Genomic DNA, 24,290 nt, shown 5'->3' with positions numbered 1-24,290 from the left:
GTGGTCCATCTAGTCCAGTATCCTTTTTCCAACAGTGGCCAGTCCAGGTCACAAGTACCTGGCAGAAACTCCTATAGTAGTGGCATTCCATGTTAAGGATCCCAGGGCAAGCAGTGTCCTCCCTGATATCTGTCTCGATGGCAGTTTATTCATATCCTGCTACCCCGCCCACCTGCGACACCTTCTGGGCAGCTTACAGGCTAAAATTATTTTTTTTATTTATCTTCTACATCAGTTTTGCATGGGGTACATTAAAAACATACAATATGTTTTCATGTCTATTTTTATTATGTATCTCCTCTTATTCACTTTAAAAGTATTATCATTTAACTTCATTGAGTGCTCCCTAGTCTTTGTACTTTTTGAAAGAGTACAAAATTGATTCACTTTTACCCGTTCTATGCTACTCAGGATTTTGTAGACCTCTGTCATAGCCTTCCCCCCCCCTTCCTCCAGCCATCACTTTTCCAACCTGAAGAGCCCTAATTACTTAAGTCTTCTCTCATATGAGAGGAGTTCCACCCCTTTATCATTTTGGTTGCCTTTCCTTGAATCTTTTCTAATTCTGTTATGTCTTTTTTGACATATGCAGGCTCATATTCAGACTGCGGGAGATTGCCAGCAATCTCACGTGGTCTGCGGCAATACTAGAAATTCAATGCTGGACCTTTATCTGGCTACTGACATTGAATTTCCAATCCCTTTCCTAATAATTCCTAACATCCTGTGTGATTTCATGGCCACTGCCGTACAATGGGCAGAAGATTTCAGTATATTGTCTACTCTACAGTGACACCTAGATGTTTTTCTTGGGTGCTGACTCCTAAGGTGGACCCCTGGCATCAAGTAACTGTGATGCAGATTATTATTCCCAATGTGCATCACTTTTGCATTTATCAACAAGTCTTCCAATTTACATTCAAGAATATTGCACTAGTTATTAAAGAGAAGCAATGGATATTAAAAGAAAGTACCTGGAAGACTGAGCTTTGCTCGGAGAAGTTGGGTGAATGAGCTACAGAGGGAGGTGGGAGCAATAGCTTCAGAGATAGTGCCTTACCAACCTTCAGTCCTTCTTTTCTCTGCAGCCTATTGGCTGGTTAAACTTCTTTAGGAATGTCTGATCAATGGGAGGCAGGAGCAGTAGCTTCAGAGATAGTGCCTTAGCAACCTTTCAGTCCTGCTTTTTCCTGCAACTTACTGGCTGGCTAAGCTTTGTTAGAAATGCCTAACCAATGGGCTGCAGGGGGAGGTGGGAACATTGGAATAATACCCCAAATGATCCCCCAAATGAATTTTGAACTCAAGATCTAGCTAAATCACTTTCTCGCACCCAAAAACCCTAGATTCACCACATTTCATTAAAATCCTTAGAGTTGTTTTCAAGTTAAAATTTACCTACATACATATGAGTACAAACATACAATTATTGCTCACTTTACAGTATAGGATGAATTCTTGATGATAGTTTTAGTGTGTGTACATTCAGTGCATTTACAAGTGTTCATTTGCTGTGAAAGTCTATAGTGGCCTTTGGCCATTTCAGCCGTTCTTGAGTCTAAGAAGCAAAAGTGCACTTGACCGTGGCTAGAGTATTAAACTCAATATTTACTTTAAAACTACTTAAAGCAATTTGATTCATAAAACTCCACAGATAAATTGTCATGTGATAGATAAAACTAAAGACTTTTGGAAAATGAGAGAAATTAAATGTGATGTGATAAGAGAATGAGATGGTTGCTTGAAAGAAGCTGGTAGAGGATTTTAAGTGCATTTTTCTGGCTTGTACTGCAAAGGTTTGCATGGATTTTGACTTGTGTAATTTGTTATTATTTCAATGGCACATTTGGTCTCAGTGACTGTGTTTAACATGTAGTAGTAGATAATAGCTGACTGTGAGATCAATTGGGGAGGGGAGGGGGTCTCCAAATTGGAATTTTAAGTGGTTTGGGAATTAGCCCTAGGTGTACCCCCCAAAAAATCCTAAAATCACATTGTTTTAGGGGTTGTTGTAATTTTCCAGGGCAGTTTTATTAGTAAAATTGCTCCTACGGTGGCCATCTTAGATTTTCTTTATCTGAAAAATTTAAAGCTTTTTTCTGCCTCTACAAGCTTTGTTTTTGCAAGAAAACACATCAGATGGACTCCTCAGGGCAAGATACTTCGAATTACATGCCCTGTTTGCGACGGATGGCTGACAGGTGAGCATCCATATTCCACATGCCATGCGGCGCGTGAGGGGGTGAAGTGGCATTGACTGTAGCCTCCTCTACCCTTGTGGGGATGCTCTATTGCTCAGTCCATCCGAGAACAATCCAAAAAGACAAAAATGGGCCGGGGAGGGGGGCAGCGCAAGTGTCCCCCCAGCGAAATGCAGTTGCAGTTCCACTTCTAAAGCCCACAAATTCTCAAAGAGCTCCAAAAAAGTTTACCCTTGGAGTTTATTAACATGTTCTTTCAGGCTTATCTAGCCAAGATTAATTTGCCAAATCTACATACATTGGTGTCTCTGTTGGCATATGGGGTTCCTCCTTCCCAGGGCGCGGGTCCCCAGCAGAGGGGCCATGCGCAGCCAAGGGATGATTCACCCATGGAAAATTCAAATGATCCTGATGATGTGACCATGCCTTTAACTACTCAGGCAGGCCCTTCCACCCTGGGGTATGCTGACCTGGTTTAACTGCAGCTAGAGCAGGGGCTCAAAATTCCCTGCCACTCTCGCCTCCTCATGCAGGGTCCCATTGCCCTGCAGGATCCGGACCAATTTGGTCTTATGGCCTGGCTCATGAGTGCACAGATTTAGTGCACAGAGTCTACTCGATAGGAATGATAGCTACCATCTTCTGCAGCATGAAGAAGTCAACTGCTGTGGTGTATGCGAAGGCTTAGACGTATTTTTAGCACTCGGAAGAGCAAAGATCTTGCTTGTGCTTGCCTTTTTTCTGGAAGGCTTGGAAAAGGGACTTGCAGTTGGTTGTCTGAGGCATAGGCATCGGAACGATGGAGCCATGGGGGCCATGGTCTCCCCATAAATTGGCAGTCAGAAGAGTTAGTTGTGGCTCTACTTCTCCACACTGTTCCCTCCTTCCTTTCGAAGGTGGTCTCTAGTTTCCACATTAACCAGGAGGTGTGGTTGCCAGCCTATGCACCCTCGAGTTCGAATAAATATGACAAAGTGTTAAAATCACTGGATATGCGCAAACTTTTGCTGAGGTACTTTTGTCTGATCATTTGTTTGTGCTGGTTGGTACAACCCGTAAGGGCTAACTGGCTTTGAAAGCCACCATTTCCAGGTAGATCCTCTTGACAATTTCCTTCGCCTATATCAGAGCCAGAAAACAGCCTCCTTTTTCAGTAAAGGCTAACTGTATACGAGGTGTAGCTTCCTCATGGGCAGAACTTTTCAGTTTTTCCCACAGAAGAGATTTGTAGAGCTGCCACTTGCTCCTCATTGCATACCATTATGAAGTTTTGCAGGATAGACATGACAACCAAGCAGGATTCTGCTTTTGGTTCTTCAGTTCTGGCAGCTGGCTGATAAGTCCCACCCTGAATTTAAGGGAGTGCCCTTTTACATACCACTTGTCCAGGAACAGAGTGGTATTTTACAAAAATGAAAGATTAGGTTCTTACCTTTTACTAATCTTCTTTCTTGTGAATCCATACTTTGTTCCTGGAACTCGCCCTGGGAGTTGCTGATTCGCCAGTTGTCTGCCTCAATACATACTGGTAAGTTGAACCTTTGGATTTTTTGACCAGCCTTTCTAAGATTAACATCCAGTCAAATTGCAGGCTTTGCCCTGGGGGGGGGGTTTAGCTAATGTGCCCCACCCTATTAGTGCAGGCTGTGTCTCCTTGTCCTGATTTTATGGTTTATCAGTTTTATGCAACCTGTTTTAATAGTTCATGATTGTTATGCAGTTATTTTGAGCAGATTAGACTTGTTTCTCGGGTAGTATCCCCTTTCTGTGTCCTATACAGGTGTGACTGTTGCTTTTGTACCAACTGGAAGTCAGAGGGCAGTGCTGAGGTAAGAGGGGAGGGTCAAAAATATGTAAATGAAGCTTCCTACAAGAGATTGCATGAGATGGGATTGACTATCCACTTGTCCAGGAATAGTGTGGATTTACAAGAAAGAAGATTCGCAAAGGTAAGAACCTAATCTTTCATTACACTATAATTCTGTAAAGGAAAGGAGGTACCTACATGCCTGTATAGTATAAGTTCCTTCCAGGTGCATTCTGAGTGCCTAATTATAGGCAACTACTTTTCTTTCTAGAATACTAGTGTAACAGGTTAAGGACACACTTGTACTTTACCCACTGAGCTGATGTAATTGTTAGCACCTAGATTTTTAAAGAATATGTGTGGATTCTAATATTTATAATATTCCTTACCTGTATAAATGTGAGCTCTGCCCACCCTTTTCCTAATTCTGCCCATGTGAATGCCCATCTGCAAAGCAAGAGCCATCAAATATTTGCATGTACCCATAGAATAGCACCTAGCCCGAAAGTGATCATTTACGCTCATGTGTGTTCACATATGTCAGGGGTGTCAAAGTCCCTCCTCGAGGGCCGCAATCCAGTCGGGTTTTCAGGATTTCCACAATGAATATGCATGAGATATATTTGCATGCACTGCTTTCATTCTATGCTAATAGATCTCATGCATTTTCATTGGGGAAATCTTGAAAACCCGACTGGATTGCAGCCCTCGAGGAGGGACTTTGACACCCCTGACATATGTGCATAAAATACCAACATTTACAGACATTCTTGCTGCCTAAATCTAGACAGCTGCTTACAGAATTAACCCCTCATGTCTGGTTGACTGTGGTTGGCTTCCATGTCAGGGAATGCATTTGTATTAGGCAGGGAGGGGTATACTCTTTGTTTGACCTCCCGTTTTGTGCCCTATTGCCCACCCCCTTCCCCTCAATTCTAGCTGTAATCTTTCAGCAGAGTTGCCTTTTCTCTGGCACCTTCAAAGTTAGTACAGTAGTCTGTTGTCTCTTTTTGTGTTGCCTAAAAGTTTGAATATTTTCTTTGTAAAAACATTATGAAAAGCTGTAGTTTATCTGATCAAATTTGTTTCACAGGATCTGCCTCTGGTAAAGCCCTGCTGTCTCAGATCCTGCAATTGGCTGGCATCTAGATACATTACTGTCCTTTCTTTTAGTAAAGTCTTATTCAATTTCCAAGATTTATAAAGCACTGACAAATGATAGATTGATGAATACTTTAGGATAAATTAATTGACACAACTTCTTGTTGAAGAGTACCGCCCTAGGTTTTACAAGATCAATGTCTTTCATTTGAAATCCCTACAGCCAGTTTTATGCAGCAAGACACTGTGGCACCAACTGCTTATTAATGTTAGAAAATAACACTTCCTTCTCCATTATCCTTGCCGCAGGCGCTGCCCAGGAAGCATCCTGTGTAGCACTATACTGCAGCAACCCCATAGCTTCACAGGCAACTTAAGTGACCTGAAGTCACTATTCAGCTCAGCCATGGGGAGGGGAGGGAGGCCTGTCTCCTGCCTGAATCTGCTAAGATTCATGTAGTGCAAACAAACAAAAACCTTTGCAGAGCAATTTTTTGACTGGGGTCTCCCCCCCCCCCCCACCACTAAAATTAAAAGTTGCACTAGATCCTGTGTTTAAGAAGAAGTCATGTTTTAAAATTTGGGGCTAGATGCAAGTTTTCTGGGCATACATTTCCATTTGTAGCTTTTAATGTTTAAACTTTTCTATTGAGGTAAAGTTTGCACTGCAGAAGCTGTATAAGATTATCATATGACCAGCAATTGAGTCATATGTCTTACAAAAATGGCATCCCAAAACTTGAAATTCAGTCGTCAGACACCACAGTTTTGCAAACTTAAAACAGAAGGCCTGGTTTCTTATAGTCTAAGGAGGCAGTTAGCAACATGAACTACTGTTAAGGTGGGTTATTTTAGTGCGAGTCATATTATTTTAGCACAGGGTCTCTTGCATAAAATGGGATCCTGTGGTAAAATAACCCATCTTAATGATAGTTCATATTGATAACTTCCCCCACTAATTGACTAGTTCCTTTAACAGCTGTTCCTTCTCCTGTTTGAAAATTGTAAACTGTAAAAATGGTTTTTTTCCATGGTGGTATATCAAATAAAGGTGAACTTGAACTTAGGGGCCCTTTTACGAAAACGATGTTAAAAATCGGGCTTATCGCATTTTAACGTAGGCCTTTCCCACGCTTTAAGCCCATATTTGAATGCATCAGTAAAATAAGTCATGTCATTTTTTTTATTTGCAGGTCATGTGTTAATGTTGTCATTAGCATGTGGCAACTGCAAATACCATATTTTTCACTCCATAAGATGCACTTTTTTCCACCCAAAAGTGGATGGAAATAACATAAGAACATAAGAACATAAGAACTGCCATCTCCGGATCAGACCTTCGGTCCATCAAGTCCGGCGATCCGCACATGCGGAGGCCCTGCCAGGTATACACCTGGCTTATTTTATAGCCAACCATATCTTTATATGCCTCTCTCAAGGAGATATGCATCTAGTTTGCTCTTGAAGCCTAGGACGGTCGATTCCGCAATAATCTCCTCTGGGAGGGCATTCCAGGTGTCAACCACTCTCTGAGTGAAGCAGAACTTCCTGACATTAGTCCTGAATCTGTCCCCCCTTAGCTTCATTTCATGTCCTCTAGTCCGTGTCAAATTGGACAATGTAAATAATCTTCTCTGCTCTATTTTGTCGATTCCTTTCAGTATTTTGAAGGTCTCGATCATATCCCCACGCAGTCTCCTTTTCTCAAGGGAGAACAATCCTAGTGTTATAAGTCTATCCTCGTATTCCAGTTTCTCCATACCCTTCACCAGTTTTGTTGCTCGTCTCTGCACCCTCTCCAGCAGTTTTATATCCTTCTTTAGGTAGGGAGACCAATGTTGGACACAGTATTCCAAGTGTGGTCTGACCATTGCCCTATAAAGCGGCATTATAACTTTCTCCGATCTACTTGAGATTCCTTTCTTTATCATGCCCAACATTCTATTTGCCTTCTTTGCTTCTTTGCTTCTTATGGAGCGAAGGAACAATTTTAACCCTCCCCCCACCGCTGCCGCACCATTTTAAACACCTACCCGGGACTTGCGAGAACTGACGAAGCCATTTAGAAAACAGTGCGGGCCCAAGCCGGAGCGCGGAAAGCTTGCTGCTGACGTCCATGCTCCTGACCTGTGCACCGCTAACGAGGGAGGGGTACATGCTGGACCACCAGGTACGGGGGAATGATTTAAAAATACTGGGGGGGGGGATAATCTAAAAGTACTAAAAGTATTGATCTAAAAATACTGGGGGAGATGATCTAAAAATACTGGGGGGGGGGGGAAGATTGATCTAAAAATACTGAGGGGATTATCTAAAAGTATTGCGGGCATGATCTAAAAATACTGGGGGGATGATTTAAAAGTACAGGAGGATGATTTAAAAAGGTATGAGGGAGGCTGGGGGGTGGGCTGGTTTGGGGCCGGCTGGCTGCCACTACGCGTGTCTACCATTAGACGTGCCCACCTCTAGACGTGCCCTGTACCCTGTCCCGGCCTACCACTAGACCACCAGAGGGGGGACAGAGTACAGGGCATACCATTTGGTTCATAAATTTTTTTTTTCTTGGTTTTTCCTCCTCTACAGGTGGGTGCGTCTTATGGTGAGGTGCGTCTTATGGAGCGAAAAATACAGTAAATAACAGTTAGGAGGTGCTAAGTGCTCCCACTTAAGGCCTAGATTCACTAACAATAAAGACTCAATCGCTGTTGGCCAGTTCTCCAACAGCGATTGATTCATTATTAAGTTTGCTTGCAAATGATTTGCATGGAGGTGCAAATCATTTGCATGCAAACCCACCGACTCAAGAGCTCACTAAGCGATTGACGCAATGCAGAGTCCTAACAGTAGTGACAAGGAAAGCAGTCTCCTGTCACTTGCTGTCAGGGCTTCTGCTTTTTTTTAATAGGACAGATGTTCTGTGCACCATCTGTTCCGTTAAAAAAACATTTCCCCCCTCCCCCGTTAGCACTCCTGAGCCAACGTCTCACCTCCCCCCGAACCCCAAAAAGATGGCAGGAGGGATGCTCAGGTCCTCCTGCCAGAAAGGACCTAACTAAAATCTGAGCGTAACTTAAATTAAATCAATTAGCTTAAATGGTATGGTAATTGATAGCACCATTGAAGTTAATTGAATAATTAATTAAAAAAATTAAAAGTTAGGTGCAGAATTCCATGTGGTGCCTAAGTGGAAATGTCTAAGCAGGCGTGGTTAGGGGCAGAGAATAGGCGTGGTTGAGTTAGGCATCATTAGGCATCCAAGATAAGCACCAGTAAATGAGGCCAGTGGAAACCGGGCCTAATGTAATGGCATCTAACTTTAGGACATCTAGCAATGCCTAAGTCTGCTTAGACTCTGCTAGGTGTGATTTGATTGACAGTCTTGCCAACTTCTGTTTATAGAATCAGGTCTCTAGTGTCAAATCTGTTTTATTGATTTACAAACAGACATAAAACAAGTACAACACAAGAAAGGCTTCTGTGCAACTCATATATCATAACAAACTAGTGGGCTATGATCAAAATATAAGCCTCCTGATTAACCCAAAAGAGCAGCAAAAAGAATAAGAACACAATGAGTAATACATTATACACCTTACCCATCTAATCCCTCTAAACCCCCATTAAGTCTGCATTTATTCAGACTAATCATAACATCCTACCCAAATAAAGCTTCCACACTCATTCTCTGCCCATGAAATGACCCTCCCAAAAATATTTGTGAAAAATAAATAATGCACATTTGGAGTGCAGAAAATGGCAAATTTTTTTGCAAAATGCATTTTGCAGTAAGCGCTTTTAACACCATTTAGTAAAAGGGCCCCTTGGCCTGTTCATTTGTTAGCTAGCATGTGTTGAATCAGTTTAATATGCAATAACATTTAAAGCCCATTGAAGAACGCACATCCCTAATACCTGTGCTGAAAATGTGGCTGCTGTAGTTTCAGCGTTTCAGAAGATCATATGTACATAGATAAAAAATAATATATATATATATTTATTTTTTTTTTACAAAAATAGCTAAGTATAGTATAAGTACTGTAGGTCTGGTACAAGCAAGAAAGGAAGTTGTGGTGAATACAGACAGCATAGCTCTTGCATGGGCTTGTTTGGACATCCTGTTATAACTGCTGTTACATAATTTGGGTGCTGCTATTCATGTAGAGCAAACAAACAAAAAAAGACCAAGTGAATCACCTCACATGACAACCCTGTTGCTGATGTGGCTGAATAGTTTCTTGGATTGAGTGAATATTTGTTTGACAGCAGTTTTTACAAGTGGGAGTTCCTTTCAATTCTCTCCTGCAGTCTTGGAACAGCAGCTGCCTGTTCCATCTGCTGCATCCGCTCTGGGTAGTCACAGGCTTGACCGAAAGATACTTTCATCCTGGCGTGCAAGTGCTGGAGGAGGGGAAACAATTTCTTGTGCGTTGAGCTGGGAGGAAGGCAGAGGGGAGAAGGCCAAATTTGTTGGTCACAGTTATATCTAATCCTGCAAGCAAGATCTTATTTACTTCTGCAATGCTTTGGATTTAGGACTTTAGCAAATTAAACACTGTGATCTATTTGTGCTTATTGTTAGATGTTCCAGCAATTTTCCTGTAAACAAACAGGAAAAAAGTCTCCCTTCACTCCACAAAGACCCTTTATAGTAAGATTGTTCATCTAGGGGTCTATTTATTAAACCCTGGAAGATATGTGTTAGGAGCATAACATCTGTTAAAAAAACAACTAACATGGAGTCAAAGTAGTTAACACACATTAAATACCCTTTTAAACAACTAACTGAGGAGACTAGTGACGGAGAAGTGACTGGGAGGGGTCATTGATGTCAAAAGTAGGCAGATAACATGAAATAGTTCACAACCTTCTATGATACCTACCACAGTGTTAAGATATGGGCATTAGCAGTGCAATTGCCGTCTCTCAAATGCCAGGAACACCTCCCAAAACAAATGTGAAGTTAATGCACGTAACATACCTTAGCTTTTGTCATTAAGCTGTGTATGTCATATGCAAAACATTAATGCCATTATGAAATAAGTCCTCTAATTCTTTTTTTTTTTTTAGCAACTTTTAAATGTGAATTACATATAACATAATCATGGAAGTTCAAGAATCTCATATAGGCAGGCAATTAGCAAAAAACAAAAAGGAAATGGAATGGGACTTGTATACTGCTTTTTTTGTGGTTACACATTCAAAGCGGTTTATATATATAAAGGTACTTATTTTGTATCTGGGCAGTGGAGGATTAAGAGACTTCCAGGGTCACAAGGAGCAGTGCTGGGATTCGATCCCAGTTCTTCAGGTGCTGACTTAGTTGTGATTGAAACAGGTCTAGATCAAAATGTCCCAGTTTTGGCCCTAGATTATTTTATTTTATTCCGTTATACCTGAAAAATGTCCAAATTCTGGGCCCACCCAAAACACATCCCCTTGCAATTTAGATGAACCGCGGAGAAAAATGTCTCAATCTTAATTTCATAAATTGCGACTAAGACGTTTTCCCATGATGAATGTTCAGCTGCCGTTTTGTGTTGCTTGTGAGACATTTTTCTGTTTTGAAAATGAGCGCTCTACTGTCATAGGGGGTAGTGTTTAATTTCCACACATAAAGGGAGTCATTTTATACAGACTTATTTTCATATGTAAAGTGTAGGATAGACACGGAGGATATCTAATTAGATTACGATTGCTATAAATTGAAGTACTAAGGCTGGTACTGGGCAGACTTGCCATGTATGGCAATTTGATTTAGAATGGGCTTCGGGAGCCCCAGCAATTTGGAACATGAGGATGGTGCGGGGCAGACTTTCATGGCCTGAATCCTGCAAATGCTGAGACGGTTTGTATAGGCTGGAGTAAACTTTGACAACATCTCCAGTAGTTGGAACCTAAGGACAGTAAGGTCTTTTCCCTTTCCTCCCCTCCACCTCAAGTCTGTCCTGTCTTAAACTTATGTTGTTGAGTTTTAATTTTGTATCTTGATATTTTATGTTTTATTTTGTACATCGCTTTGTAATCAGATTTAGCGATAAATCAAATGTTAATAAACCTTGAACCTTAATATAAAATTGCTCAAACACATACGTGTATATGTATGTAAGGTCCTGTTTTGATGCATCTGTAGCCAGGCATTCTTGGGGATATAGTTTGGACAGAGTGGAAACAGTTGCAGTGATGTGCAGAGCAGCTACAAATGTGTGCATTGGTATTTTTGCATGTGTAGGGCTTGTTCTAGAAGCTTAGAATAGGCCCTGTTTTGTACATTTGAGATAAGTGTTCTGTTATTTATTTATTGGGATTTATTAACTGCCTTTTCATGAAGATTCACCCAAAGTGGTTAACAATACATTGAACAGTAATCAGGTACTCTTAGGGGTCCTTTATTAACCGATTAAGGCATCCTTTATATTCTATGAGCGCCTTAGCATTTAGCGCGTGCTAAATCGGTTAGCGCACCTTAATAAAAGGACCCCTTAATTTCAATAAATTTCAAGATGTGTGGGGGCCATTAACAAATTATTACAATGAATAAATATAATTTCCCTGGTTAGTACAAATGAAATAATGGGGAGGGGTAATTTTTTGAATTTTCTCTAGGTGCTTTGAATGAAAGGAAAGTCTTTATTATATGTTATATGTGTTATGATATATTGAAGAGTTGGGTGGGAATGGGATAAAATATATTGAGTATGATTAATTATAGAATTTCAAGTGATATATTTAAGTTAAAATGATGTTACTTTTTGTTACACTTGATGTAAGTTATAAAAATGAATAAAGAATTTTTTTTTTTTTTTTTTAAAAAGGATCCCTTAATTATTTTTCCTATCTGTCCTGGCAGGCTCACAATCTAACTGGGGTACCTGGTGCAATGGAGAATTAAGTGACTTACCCAGAGTCACAGGGAGCAGGCTAGGATTCAACTCACAACCTTAGGGTGCTGAGGCGGCTGCTCTAACTACTAGACCACTCCTGCCATGTACATGAAAACTTTGCATGCGCTCCTTCCATTGTATGCAAATCTGTAGTAGCTCATGCATATTCATTGTGGATATCTTGAAAACCTGATTGGTTGAGTGTGTCCCAAAGACCGGGTGGAAAACACTTGTTCTAAAGCAGGGGTGTCAAAGTCCCTTCTCGAGGGCCGCAATCTAGTCGGGTTTTCAGGATTTCCCCAATGAATATGCATGAGATCTATTAGCATACAATGAAAGCAGTGCACGCAAATAGATCTCATGCATATTCATTGGGGAAATCCTGAAAACCCGACTGGATTGCGGCCCTCGAGGAGGGACTTTGACACCCCTACACTAAAGGAAGACAAGGGACTTCAGTCTCAAGATTATACCATTCTCATCTAACTTTCTTATACCAACAGTATAAAAATTGATTCTAATCTTTTTTAAATAGAAATTAAACAGAAAATAAGATGTTTCTTTTTATTATTGGCCTGGTTTACATTTTATCACTAGCTTTTGGAAGTCAGAACTTCTATCCTTGGGTGAGAATAATATGAGCAAAAGATTAGTGTCAGAATATAGAAGTGAAACATAAAAGCTTCATCTTATTCTCCCCTTTTTCTGTTTTCTATTTATTACTTTAAAAGTGGACAAACAAGACAACCACACTACTTTATCCACAATCTGTTTTAAAAGTGATGAGGAATGGATATAAGGAGGTGTTGTTGAGAGGAAAAATGGTTCTGTAATAGCTGTAGTAGGCATGTTTTATGCAAAATCCCACAGGCTGAAGTGCTAGTAGCTTTTAAATAACAGTTTCTGAGACTGCTTAAACAAGGAAAAGAAACCAACTGTGAAATCACATTTAGAGGCAACTTTGCATCGCCCCTAATGATACATATCCTTTTTGGTGCCTGTTTTCCAAAACAAACAGATCAGAGCAGAATGTAACCTTGCATTAGAACAGGGTCTGAGATGAAATAGAGCGGAGAAAGGAGAATGAACATTCAAGCTTTGTTCTCTTTGTCTCACTTGTTTTCTTCTCTCTTGTGAACTACAGCTGGCGACCATGAGCAGCTGGCGTGAGATGAGGCAGGAGGTGCTCTTTCTGACCAACCCTAACATCACAAGCTCGCCTACCCAGATACACCAGGCGGTGTCACGGATTGTGTGTGGCCATCCTAATGGAGGGGGCTTGAAGATCAAGTCCCTCAACTGGTATGAGGACAGCAACTATAAGGCGCTCTTCCGTGTCAATGACACAGAGGATGAGGCACAGGTCGTGTTTGACAATTCTACCAGTAAGTCTATTCTTCTGATTACGGAGCCTACTGTATGTGAACATAAGAACAGCCTTACTGGGTCACACCAATGGTCCATCAAGCCGTCACTAGTACCTGGCCAAAACCCAAGGTGTAGCAATATTCCATGCTGTGGCTTCCCCCTTGTCTTTCTCAATAACAGACTTGAAGACACAACATTTGGCTACAGGCAGCCAGTGAGTCGACGATAGAGCCTGGGAGACAGAGGGAGATTCAGGGGTTGTAGCACATAAATGAAGGAGGAATAGAAACAGAGAAAACTGAAGGCAGATAAAAACCATATGGCTGATCCAGTCTGCTCAGCCAACTATCTACTATTGCTTCCTTTCCCTTAGAGATTCTGTGTATTTGTACCAAGATTTCGTATCCCCTACATTCCCACACAAGCCCTTCACTGTCTTGATGCCAACTGTTTGATGCTTCCTAGTCCAAAGCAAGCTGACTATGAGTCCACAAGAACCTCTGCGTTCTATTTCATGGCACCAAAGCTATAGAACAATCTCCCCTCCTCCCCCAGTTCATTCATTCAGAATCAACATTTCCTAAATTCAAGACCTTGCTGAGGAAATTCAACCTAATAGCCACTTGACCACTCTTGCATGACTCTCCTCCCCTACAGGGACTCGCGAGATACGAGGACAGTTTTAAACCAAGTTAAGCATGTGTTTTTGTTTTTTTTTTAAATTTGACAAGCCCTATTTTTCTGATAGGATGGAAAAACTGGACATTCGCTGGACTAAGGGCTCCTTTTACTAAGATGCGCTAAGAGAGCGAATAGAATGCTTGGTATAATCAAAAAGGGTATTACAGCCAGAACGAAAGAGGTTATCCTGCCATTGTATCGGGCAATGGTGCGTCCGCATTTGGAGTACTGCGTCCAATATTGGTCGCCGTACCTTAAGAAGGATATGGCGTTAGTCGAGAGGGTTCAGAGGAGAGCGACGCGTCTGATAAAAGGGATGGAATACCTATCATATGCTGAGAGATTGGAGAAGCTGGGTCTCTTTTCCCTGGAGAAGAGGAGACTTAGAGGGGATATGATAGAGACTTACAAGATCATGAAGGGCATAGAGAGAGTAGAGAGGGACAGATTCTTCAAACTTTCGAACAATAAAAGAACAAGAGGGCACTCGGAAAAGTTGATAGGAGACAGATTCAAAACAAATACTAGGAAGTTCTTTTTTACCCAACGTGTGGTGGACACCTGGAATGCGCTTCCAGAGGACGTGATTGGGCAGAGTACGGTACTGGGGTTCAAGAAAGGATTAGACAAATTCCTACTGGAAAAGAGGATAGAGGGGTATAGATAGAAGATTACTGCACAGGTCCTGGACCTGCTGGGCCACCGCGTGAGCGGACTGCTGGGCACGATGGACCTCGGGTCTGACCCAGCAGAGGCATTTCTTATGTTCTTATGATTTTAGCGCGCGCTACAGTGCCGCAAGTGCTACACGCTAACGCCTCCGTAGAGCTGGCATTAGTGTTTTCCGCGTAGCACAGGGGTTAGCGCACGCTAAAAATGCTAGCGCAGCTTAGTAAAAGGAGCCCTAAGTGTACAGGCCGCGATGGAAACTATGTTGAGAAATATAACGGTTTAAAAAAAAATTTTTGTGTTTAACTTGTGTTTTTTATTGAACTTTTCAAACCACTCTCAGACACACATGATGTTATTCTTTTGCCTTGTTTGAATGTGCCTTTCCAATCATGTTATGGAGTTCCTTTCTTCTTTCTGCTTTGTTATTTATTCCTGTTCACTGCATTGATCCATTCGCTGAAACAATTCAGATACTGTTTTCGTCTCTACCACATCCACCAGGAGGCCATTCCATGAATTCACTACCTTTATGAGAATTAACATCTTTTTAGGTTACTCTTGAGTCTGTCCCATTTCACCTTTATCCTATGCACCGTCATTCTAAAGTTTCTTTTCAGTTGAAAGACACTCTCCTCTTTTTGTTTATGCCATGAAGGTATTTAAACATCTCTGTCACATCATATCTTTCCTTCCTACCTTTCTTCCAAAGTATACATATTAAGATCTTTAAGCCTGTCCCCATATAACTTATGACAAAGACACTGATCATTTTAATAGCTGCCCTCTGGACCAAGTCTCTATCCTGTTTATATCTTTTTGAAGGTATGGTCTCCAGAACTGTACACAATACTTTAAATAAGGTCTCACCAGAAACTTATACAGTGGCATTATCATCTCCTTTGTCCTGCTGGCCATTTTTCTCCTCGTTCACCCAAACATCTTTCTGACTTTTGCCAATACCTTTAAGCCACCTTAATATCATCACATAAGATCATTTCCAAGTCCTGCTCCTCTTTTGTGTACAAAATTACTTCACCCCGTAAACTGTACTGCTCCCTCTGGTTTTTGAAGCCCAAATGCATGATTTTAATTTTTTTTTTTTTTACATAAAATCTTAGCTGCCAAATTCTGGACCATTCTTCAAGCTTCTCTAGGTCCCACCTCATATTATTCATGGCATAAGGGTATCTACCCTATTGAAGATTTGGTACTTCTGCAAAGAGACAAACCTGACCAGACAGCCTTTTGGCAATATCACTTATAATAATGTTTAAAAGAACCAGACCAAGAATTGAGCCTTATAGCACACCTATAGTAACATCTCTTTGCCTGGAGTGAGCTCCACTTACCACTATCCTCTGTAGCCTTCCACTCAACCAGTTCCTAACCCAGTCACTCACATTACCAAGGGCACTCAGTTTATTTATGTCACAGTGCAGGGTTCAGATGAATACTACTTTTCCCACTTCTCACTCCTTTTCCTATCAACCCCAAATGTAACTTTTATTTTTTGTTGTGATGAATTTATTGTGTCAAAGGCCTTGCTGAAATCTAAAAACACCACCCTTGATGCAACTCCCTGATCACTCAATCAAGAAATAGATTTGTGTGATAAGACCTACTTCTAGTGAAGCCATGCCGCATTCCTGCACGCCTCGTATTCCACCGTATGCAAAAACCTAAGGGAATGTTACAGTTTAGGGGTGAAAAACTTTTGTGCATGAAAGAGTAGTGGGATTTGGGTGTGATAATATGTGATGATCTAAAGGTGGCCAAACAGGTTGGAAAGGCGATGGTGAAAACTAGAGGGATGCTAGGGTGCATAGGGAGTGGTTTGGTCAGTAGGAAAAAGGAGGTATTAATGCCCCTCTGTAAGACTCTGGTGAGATCTCATTTAGAATATTGTATACAATTCTGGAGACTGCACCAAGATATAAAAAGGATAAAGTTGGTCCAGAGTAAGGCTACTAAAATGGTCGGTGGCCTTCATCATAAGACATATGGGGACAGACTTAAAGATCTCAATATGTATTCTTTGGAAAAAAGGTGGAAGAGGGGAGATGTTTAAATACCTACGTGGCATAAGTGCGCAGGAGACAAATCTCTTTCATTTGAAGGGGAGCTCTGGAATGAGAGGGCATAGGATGAAGTTAAGAGGAGTAATCTAAGGAAACACTTTTTTACAGAAAGGGTGGTAGATGCATAATCTCCCGGTAGAGATGGTGGATACAAAGACTGTGTTTTAATTCAAGAAAGCATGGGACAGGCATATGGGATCTCTTAGGGAGATCATTCCCTGAAATTCCCCCACCTGAGCACTGTGTATTGATGCACCTTCATGTCTGTCTTGACTAGATTGTAAACTCTTTGAGCAGGGACTGTTTCTTCTATGTTTTGATGTACAGTGCTGTGTATGCTTGTTTTCATTCAGATTTTAATAATAATAATAATTTACTTTTATATACTGTCAAAGCCATAATAGTTCGAGGCAGTTTACAATAAGAAGAGCTGGACAATCAGTGAAAAAAAGCACAATGTAAAGTCATCGAATACATGTAGGCAGAGTACAGAGATAATGCTTAAGAGTTCTTGGTTACAAGTCAGTTAGAGTATGAAGAGATAGGGGTTTAAGGGTTCTTAAGTTACAAATCGGTTGAACAAGTTTGTTTTTACTAGTTTTCTAAAACTTAGATAGGATGAGGAGGGTGGGAAGGGGGTCAGTGACCACTGGGAAAGTGCGTGGGGTTTGGGGCAGCCATAACTTAATCCCTCCGGTGGTCATCTGCTCAGTTTGGGTAACATTTTGGCACTTAGATGCTTTTAAAACGGGTGAAGCTCACATAAGTTCCATCTAGGATGTTCTGGGAAAGGTTCGAATATTACTTCAAGACATCCAAGTCTAAACCTGTCCATAAAACACCTGCAACAGGCCCCTTATTATTTTTGAATGCACAGCGGCTGGATGCCTTGCAAGATGTCCAGAAAGATGGTTTCGAAAATTGGCACACGGACATTTTGGCGCGAAAAACATCCAAGTGCCAACTTATGCCATTTTATGAATGTCTTAGAGTTTTGAAAATGTCCCTATTAGTGTCTGCATCAAAACACACAGTTCTTTTGATATATCCACACACATGCTGCATATCTCACAGTTGCTAGGTTTTGCAGTGTCAGTGGTTGAGAAAATGCCCTGTGTTTTTCAGTAAGAGTATGTCTGTTTATATGATATCTGATGACACTCCTTCTGTCCCTGCAGCGCCTTACTGCAATGAACTAATGAAGAATTTAGAACACAGTCCTATGGCCCGAATGATCTGGAGAGCACTGAAGCCCTTGCTCATTGGAAAGGTCCTCTACACCCCCAACACACCTGCCACAAGGGTGCTGATGGCCGAAGTAAGCCATGAAAGAACAATCTTACCAGAAATAGTCTACAATTTAGAGCAACTGTGTGTTTCTGTATGACAGTCACAAGCTCAGCTCAATTCTTGCATGACAAATCAAATGACAGACACACCAAACAGTTGGTCATACCAATATTTAATGAAAAGAACCAGTGTTTCTCTCGTTATTGTTCACTCATTATCCAAGTGTTGCAGGAGGCCTGATAGACAGCTGTGGCTGACTCCAGATTCTAGCACTGGGGAATGGGATGAGATTTTTTTTTATATACTGCCTTTCTGTGGTTGCAATCAAATCAGTTTACATATTACATGCAGGTACTTAATTTTGTACTTGGGACAATGGAAAGTTAGGTGACTTGCCTAGCGTCACAAGGAGTTGCACAGTGGCCACTGCACTAACCATTAGGCTACTTCTAATGGAGCAGATCACTCTTTCTTGAAGAATACTTAGTGATCCACCACTCTTTTTCTAATAGTGATAGGGCACTGCTTTTTTCTCTGATGCTGATTATCCTTTGTCTCTCTCTGCTAGAGCGATGTCTCATGCTTTCTTCCCCTTTTCCCTCACCAGGTGAACAAGACTTTCCAGGAGCTGGGCGTGTTCCATGACCTCGGTGGGATGTGGGAGGAGCTAAAACCCAAGATCAAGAAATTCATGGAGAGCAGCCAGGAAATGGATTTGGTCAGGGTGTGTATCATGGTAAAGAAAGACAAAAAGTCAAAGGGAACACCTCCATGCAGGGACTGGACCAAATCAAACAGAAGTATGGGTCAGACAGATAGCTTTTCCAACCAATAAACTTTTATTCAAACTCTTTGACTCCATACGGAGCCATATTTTGGCAGAAGCCTGCCTACCTCAGCAGCCAAAATATATCTAGTAATCCAATTCTACTTAAATAGAAGTTCTGGGTAATCTTCTACACAGATAACCAAATCATCAGCTTCTCAAAGTAACAACATGAACCTTTGACAAGGTGTGTATCATGCCATTGTCAATCTGTCACAGCATAAACAACTGGGTAGCTGGCAGAATTACTGTAGACCCCCATGATCTGTTTATTTTCAGCAACTCAGCCAATGCTTGGCGTCTAGATTTATTTACTTTTCCTACAGGAAGATAATTGCTTCATGTCTGGCCCCATTTTTCACACTCATGTCCTCTTAGAGAGTCATTTCATAAGGGGGTGCCTAGTTTAAGATGACAAGGAAGCACCTATTTAGGTGGCTAATATTCAGCACCATTTAATTGGCTGGAAATAATGGTGACAGATTAGGCAGCACTTAACTGACTAAATATGAATATTCAGCATGAGATAACTGGTTGGGGGAGAGTGTGGTGCAATGGTTAAAGCTACAGCCTCAGCAACTTGAGGTTGTGGGTTCAAACCCACGCTGCTCCTTGTGACCCTGGGGAAGTCACTTAATCCCCCCCATTGCCCCAGGTACATTAGATAGATTGTGAGCCAACCGGGCCAGACAGGGAAAATGCTTGAGTACCTGAATAAACTCATGTAAATTGTTCTGAGCTCCCCTGGGAGAACGGTATAGAAAATTAAATATATATAAATTAGTGGCTAAAAATTAACAAGCTATATTATGTGATAACCAGTCATTTTCAGTGCTGACCAGCCTAATTTAGTGGCCAAATCATGCCACTATAAACTTAACTGGCCAGCACTGAATATTGATTTAACAGTCAAATTTATGCTGGTCATAAATAAACAGCTCGACATTGAATATCCGTGATTAGTGCTGATGGGAGGAGTTAGCCAGCCTGCTTCCCGCAGTCTAAATAATTGGCTAAATAGGTGTTTATATCTTTATAAAATACAAGCACACATTTGAGAAATCATGCCTATGTTGCTGCTAGCGACATTTGCTCCTGCTTGAGGACAGTAACATGTCCGCACTTAGATTATTTAAGTATGCATTCAAATTAGAGTGTGATATAATTTCTAATACTCTGTAATCTATGCACTCTAATTTTGCAAGCACTTGTGAACTTTGCCCATGCTCTAACCAAACTCCACCCTTGTACACACTTACTAGCAAGGTACACACCATCATGTCAATTTGCATACTGTTACACTGGTTAGAATTTTATAACAAGTCATTTACACAGATATGTGGCTCCATACATGTGAAAATTACTTTATATAATTACCTCCATTAGTAGCTTAGAGGGCCATTTTCAAAAAGAACATCTAAAGTCCTATTGGGATGTTCCTTCTAAATGTCCAACGTCCATTTTCGAAAGCCGAATCACTATACGTCCCTCAAACTTTTTTTTTTTGTTGTATAAATTGCCTACTTGGAAGTCTAGGCCGATGGGACACAACTTTATAGCCCATTTTTGACCAAAGAAATGTCCAAGTTGAAAATGTCCAAATCCAGGCCATTTGGACTTGGGAGGGGCCAGCATTGTGATGAGCTAGCCACACAAACATGCCAGCAGAGCAGTGGGACACCTTAGAAGGCACTGCTGTGAAGTTCACATAAAGAGCGCCAGAAGTACAGCGCCAAAAGTACATCTTACCATACACCCTTTATAATTTATGCTGAGCCCTCCAAAACTCCCCCAAAACAGTCTAGACCCATCTGTCTACCACCCCAATAGCTCTCATGGTTTCAAGTGGCATATATATAACAGTAGAGTAGGGTTTTGGTGGGGTTTAGGGGGCTCACACTTTCTACCATAAATGTAGTGGTTGGAGTGCCTTATGGGCCTGGGTCCTCTTCTCTATGGTTTACTAGCCCATCCACCAGGTTACTTAGTACATCTGTGTGATGCCCTACTAGGCTTTCCCATACCAAGTGCTGATGTTCTAGAGACAGGTATGTACTCTTTCATTCAGATTTTTGGGGGTGGTAGAAGGTTAGTGAACAGTAGAAGAGCATGGGCATGCACAATTAATTGTAGGGGTTTCCATGACCAGCATTATTTGTGCTCATTTTGTACCGTTGCCTCTAACTGTACGAACGAGCACATGCCTTCCAAATAGAAAGCAGATGATTTTTCAAGCAAGAGACGTGTGATACATCTAGTGTTATTCAGAAGTTGGATTGGATTCAGAGTCCCATTGCTGCTTTGATCTTGTTCTTTGTGGCTCTGGAGTAGAGAGTTGCACGGGGACAGAAATCCCACCCATCCCCGTCAGGATCCTCTCCATCCCCACCCATCCCCGCAAGGAATTACCTCCATCCCCGCCCGTCCCCATAAAAAGCAGCAATTACTTCTGACAGGATCATCAACTGCACAGTTTCTTTTGTGTTTGCGCTGCTGTTTTCCTTGTGGAATCTCTTTGGTGGAACCCTTTTTTTGTTTTCTGTTCAGGTAATTAACTTATAAACCCCCTCTTTTACTAAGGCTGACGTGTCCATTATATTATATGGACGAACCCTGCTTCCAAAGCCTTCCATCCCTGTGGGAGTCCCGTTGGCTAGAGGGAGGGTCCCCGTGGCAGTTCCGTGGGTTAGGGGGAGATTCCTGCGGGATTCCCACGATCCCCGTTCCTGTGCAGACCTCTACTGTGGAGCACTATAGGCTGAAGTAAACAGCTATGTATTCCTTACATCAAAGTTGGAGAGCTGTGAGTTTGTGCTGTGAGGTACAGTGAAGATATGGTATGTGAGTGTGTATTTTTGTGGGGCAAATGGTATTTAGGTGTTGGGGATGTTTTGGAGCAGAGTGTGGGGGATTCAGCTACACAGTGGAATTATCACATGAAGGGAGTGGTAGGAATAGGGCACAGAGGTGGAATTTCTGAGGCAGGTGAGCAGAAAAGGTGTTAGGGCAGCAGTGCAGGGTTCAGATGAATACTACTTTTCCCACTTTATATTTTTATTTTTTTTAATTAGGATTTTATATACCGCCTATCAAGATTATCTAAGCGGTTTTACAGTCAGGTACTCAAGCATTTTCCCTATCTGTCCCGGTAGGCTCACAATCTATCTAACGTACCTAGGGCTATGGAGGATTAAGTGACTTGCCCAGGATCACAAGGAGCAGCGCGGGGTTTGAACCCACAACCCCAGGGTGCTGAGGCTGTAGCACTCACTCCTCTTCCTATCAACCCCAAATGTAACTTTTATTTTTTGTCGTGATGAATTTGTTCTATGTAAGATTTTCCATCTGCAAAGATGCCATCTGCTGGTGACGGTTCATATAGTGCTGGAGAAAGATACATGAGTGTTTGTTTATTGATAATTTTTTCATCCATAGCCATTATTATTTTACAGGCTCATAGATTACATACATTTTGGGGAGGCTTTCTTCCCCCAATTTTGCCCCTAAGGGAGTGATTTTATAACAGCCTGCTTAAGTTTGTGGGCTAATAACCTGGTGAAATTTTCACCAATTTTCAAAATAAACTGGAACTCTTAGGGGCAAATTCTATAAGAAGCGCCCAAATGTTAGGCACCGTTCAGCGCGATTCAAGTAAAATTGGGTGCTGTTTAGGGAATCATGCTGAGCGGCACCTATTTTGGAGGCGCCCAATAAATAGGCCAGCTCAAGGCACAGCTAAAACTTAGGCACCCATGCGAGCACTTAAGCACGCTTAAGAGCAGTGATTCTGTAACAAGGCGCCCAACACGAAGCCACGCCCACGCCTAACATGCATAGTGCCTATTTTTTAGAGGTGCCTTGTTACAGAATCGCTCTATCTTGTTAGGCGCCTAAGTTTCAATCATTGCTGATTAAAAAGCTTAATTGGGCTTGTTATTCAATTTAGATAGGTGCCTATCTAGATGGCGCCTCCATAATAGGCTCCGGTTACAGAATTTGGGCCATAATGTTGTTTTGAAGATTACCTGACAAAACTGCTCATATATAATTATACCTGATATTTAGTGCAGGTAGTTTTTATCCTGAAAGTTTGTATACATATTTCTTAAAATAGAAAGGCCCTTTGCACCCCCTTATGGGGAGTTTGAAAATGATGCCCTTATCAAGATAAGTGTGAAATCTGATGTATAATTGAGCCCTAGGTGAACCTATAACCATGTGTTATCCCAGTCCCCCTAGAGCAGGGATCTCAAAGTCCCACTTTGAGGGCCGCAATCCAGTCGGGCTTTCAGGATTTCCCCAACGAATATGCATTGAAAGCAGTGCATGCACATAGATCTCATGCATATTCTTTGGGGAAATCCTGAAAACCCGACAGGATTGCGGCCCTCAAGGAGGGACTTTGAGATCCCTGCCCTAGAGTGGGTCATGGCCCTACCCCATAGTTCAGCATCCCCTCTTCCACTCATCACCCCCTACCCCCATCCCACATCCAGCATCTCCATCACCTATCTCTCCCTGCGTTCAAGCCACTGCTGATGCTGCCCTGATCCTTCTTCTGGGCTAGTCCCAATCTTATAAAATACTGAGTGCTATGTGGACCCTATAAGCACAGACCTGTGCTCAAACGCTGCTATGTTACACCTCTATAGGAAAATTTGCATTTGAAGATATCTAGTACCATTACCTGGGTATTGGCGATATCTCATCACAAGTAGCCAAATAATTATCTGGATAATTTAGGACAGCTTTTTTGCTCCACTCAGCCACCACCCCTGGACCACTTCAGCACTCCTCACCGAAGTGGTATTTCCTGATTTCCAGATAAGTCTCATTAAATAACAGTTCCAAAGTCTTTAATCCTTTGTATATTCTATTGTATTTGGTTATGGCCCAAAGAGAGAACTCTGTTATAGCTGTTCAGCAAGTCAACGCTTAACAGCTTGGAAACTGAACTCTCCTTCCAGAGCAGGGAGGAAGCCCCTTTTATGTGTCTCTTTAGCCATTTTCTCTAGGAAAGTTTGGTCATTTTTAGAGCTCTTTCAATAACATCTGTCAACCGATGGGGAAGAGGGAAGAGGGCCTTAATGAGCAGCAGCCCAAAAAATATTTCCATTTAAAAGTTATTTTCTCATACCGAGAATGCAGTGTTATTTCATAGTGCAACATGCTTTTGAGTGTGTCAACCTTGGGAACAGTGACATAACTGTTTAACAGTCTGAAACTATTCACTGAGATATGTTGATGTACATTTTTTTTGTACTGGGCCATATAACAAAAATGTGTTTCCCCTACTTTCTGAAGGGAAGAGGGTAAATGAGATCGGAACATTTATATGTTCCTTTAATGACTTTTGTGTTTGGTGCCCTGTTCACAACATATTTT

At 41.6% G+C, this 24,290-nt stretch overlaps 1 protein-coding gene across 1 annotated transcript in view; it reads left to right on the top strand.

Moving 5' to 3' along the window:
- The window catches only part of ABCA1 (ATP binding cassette subfamily A member 1), a 264,923-nt gene that overhangs the window by 117,469 nt on the left and 123,164 nt on the right, over nucleotides 1-24,290 (top strand). Inside the window, exons 9-11 of the mRNA XM_033918403.1 lie at nucleotides 13,135-13,375; nucleotides 17,968-18,107; nucleotides 18,687-18,803. Of these exons, the coding sequence (XP_033774294.1) occupies nucleotides 13,135-13,375; nucleotides 17,968-18,107; nucleotides 18,687-18,803 (498 nt within the window). The remainder of the gene's footprint in view (nucleotides 1-13,134; nucleotides 13,376-17,967; nucleotides 18,108-18,686; nucleotides 18,804-24,290) is intronic.

Source organism: Geotrypetes seraphini, chromosome 1 (assembly GCF_902459505.1).
Source record: "Geotrypetes seraphini chromosome 1, aGeoSer1.1, whole genome shotgun sequence".
NCBI lineage: Eukaryota > Metazoa > Chordata > Amphibia > Gymnophiona > Dermophiidae > Geotrypetes > Geotrypetes seraphini.
The sequence above is the reverse complement of the archived record's forward strand: the minus strand, read 5'-3'. Positions and strand labels throughout refer to the sequence as shown.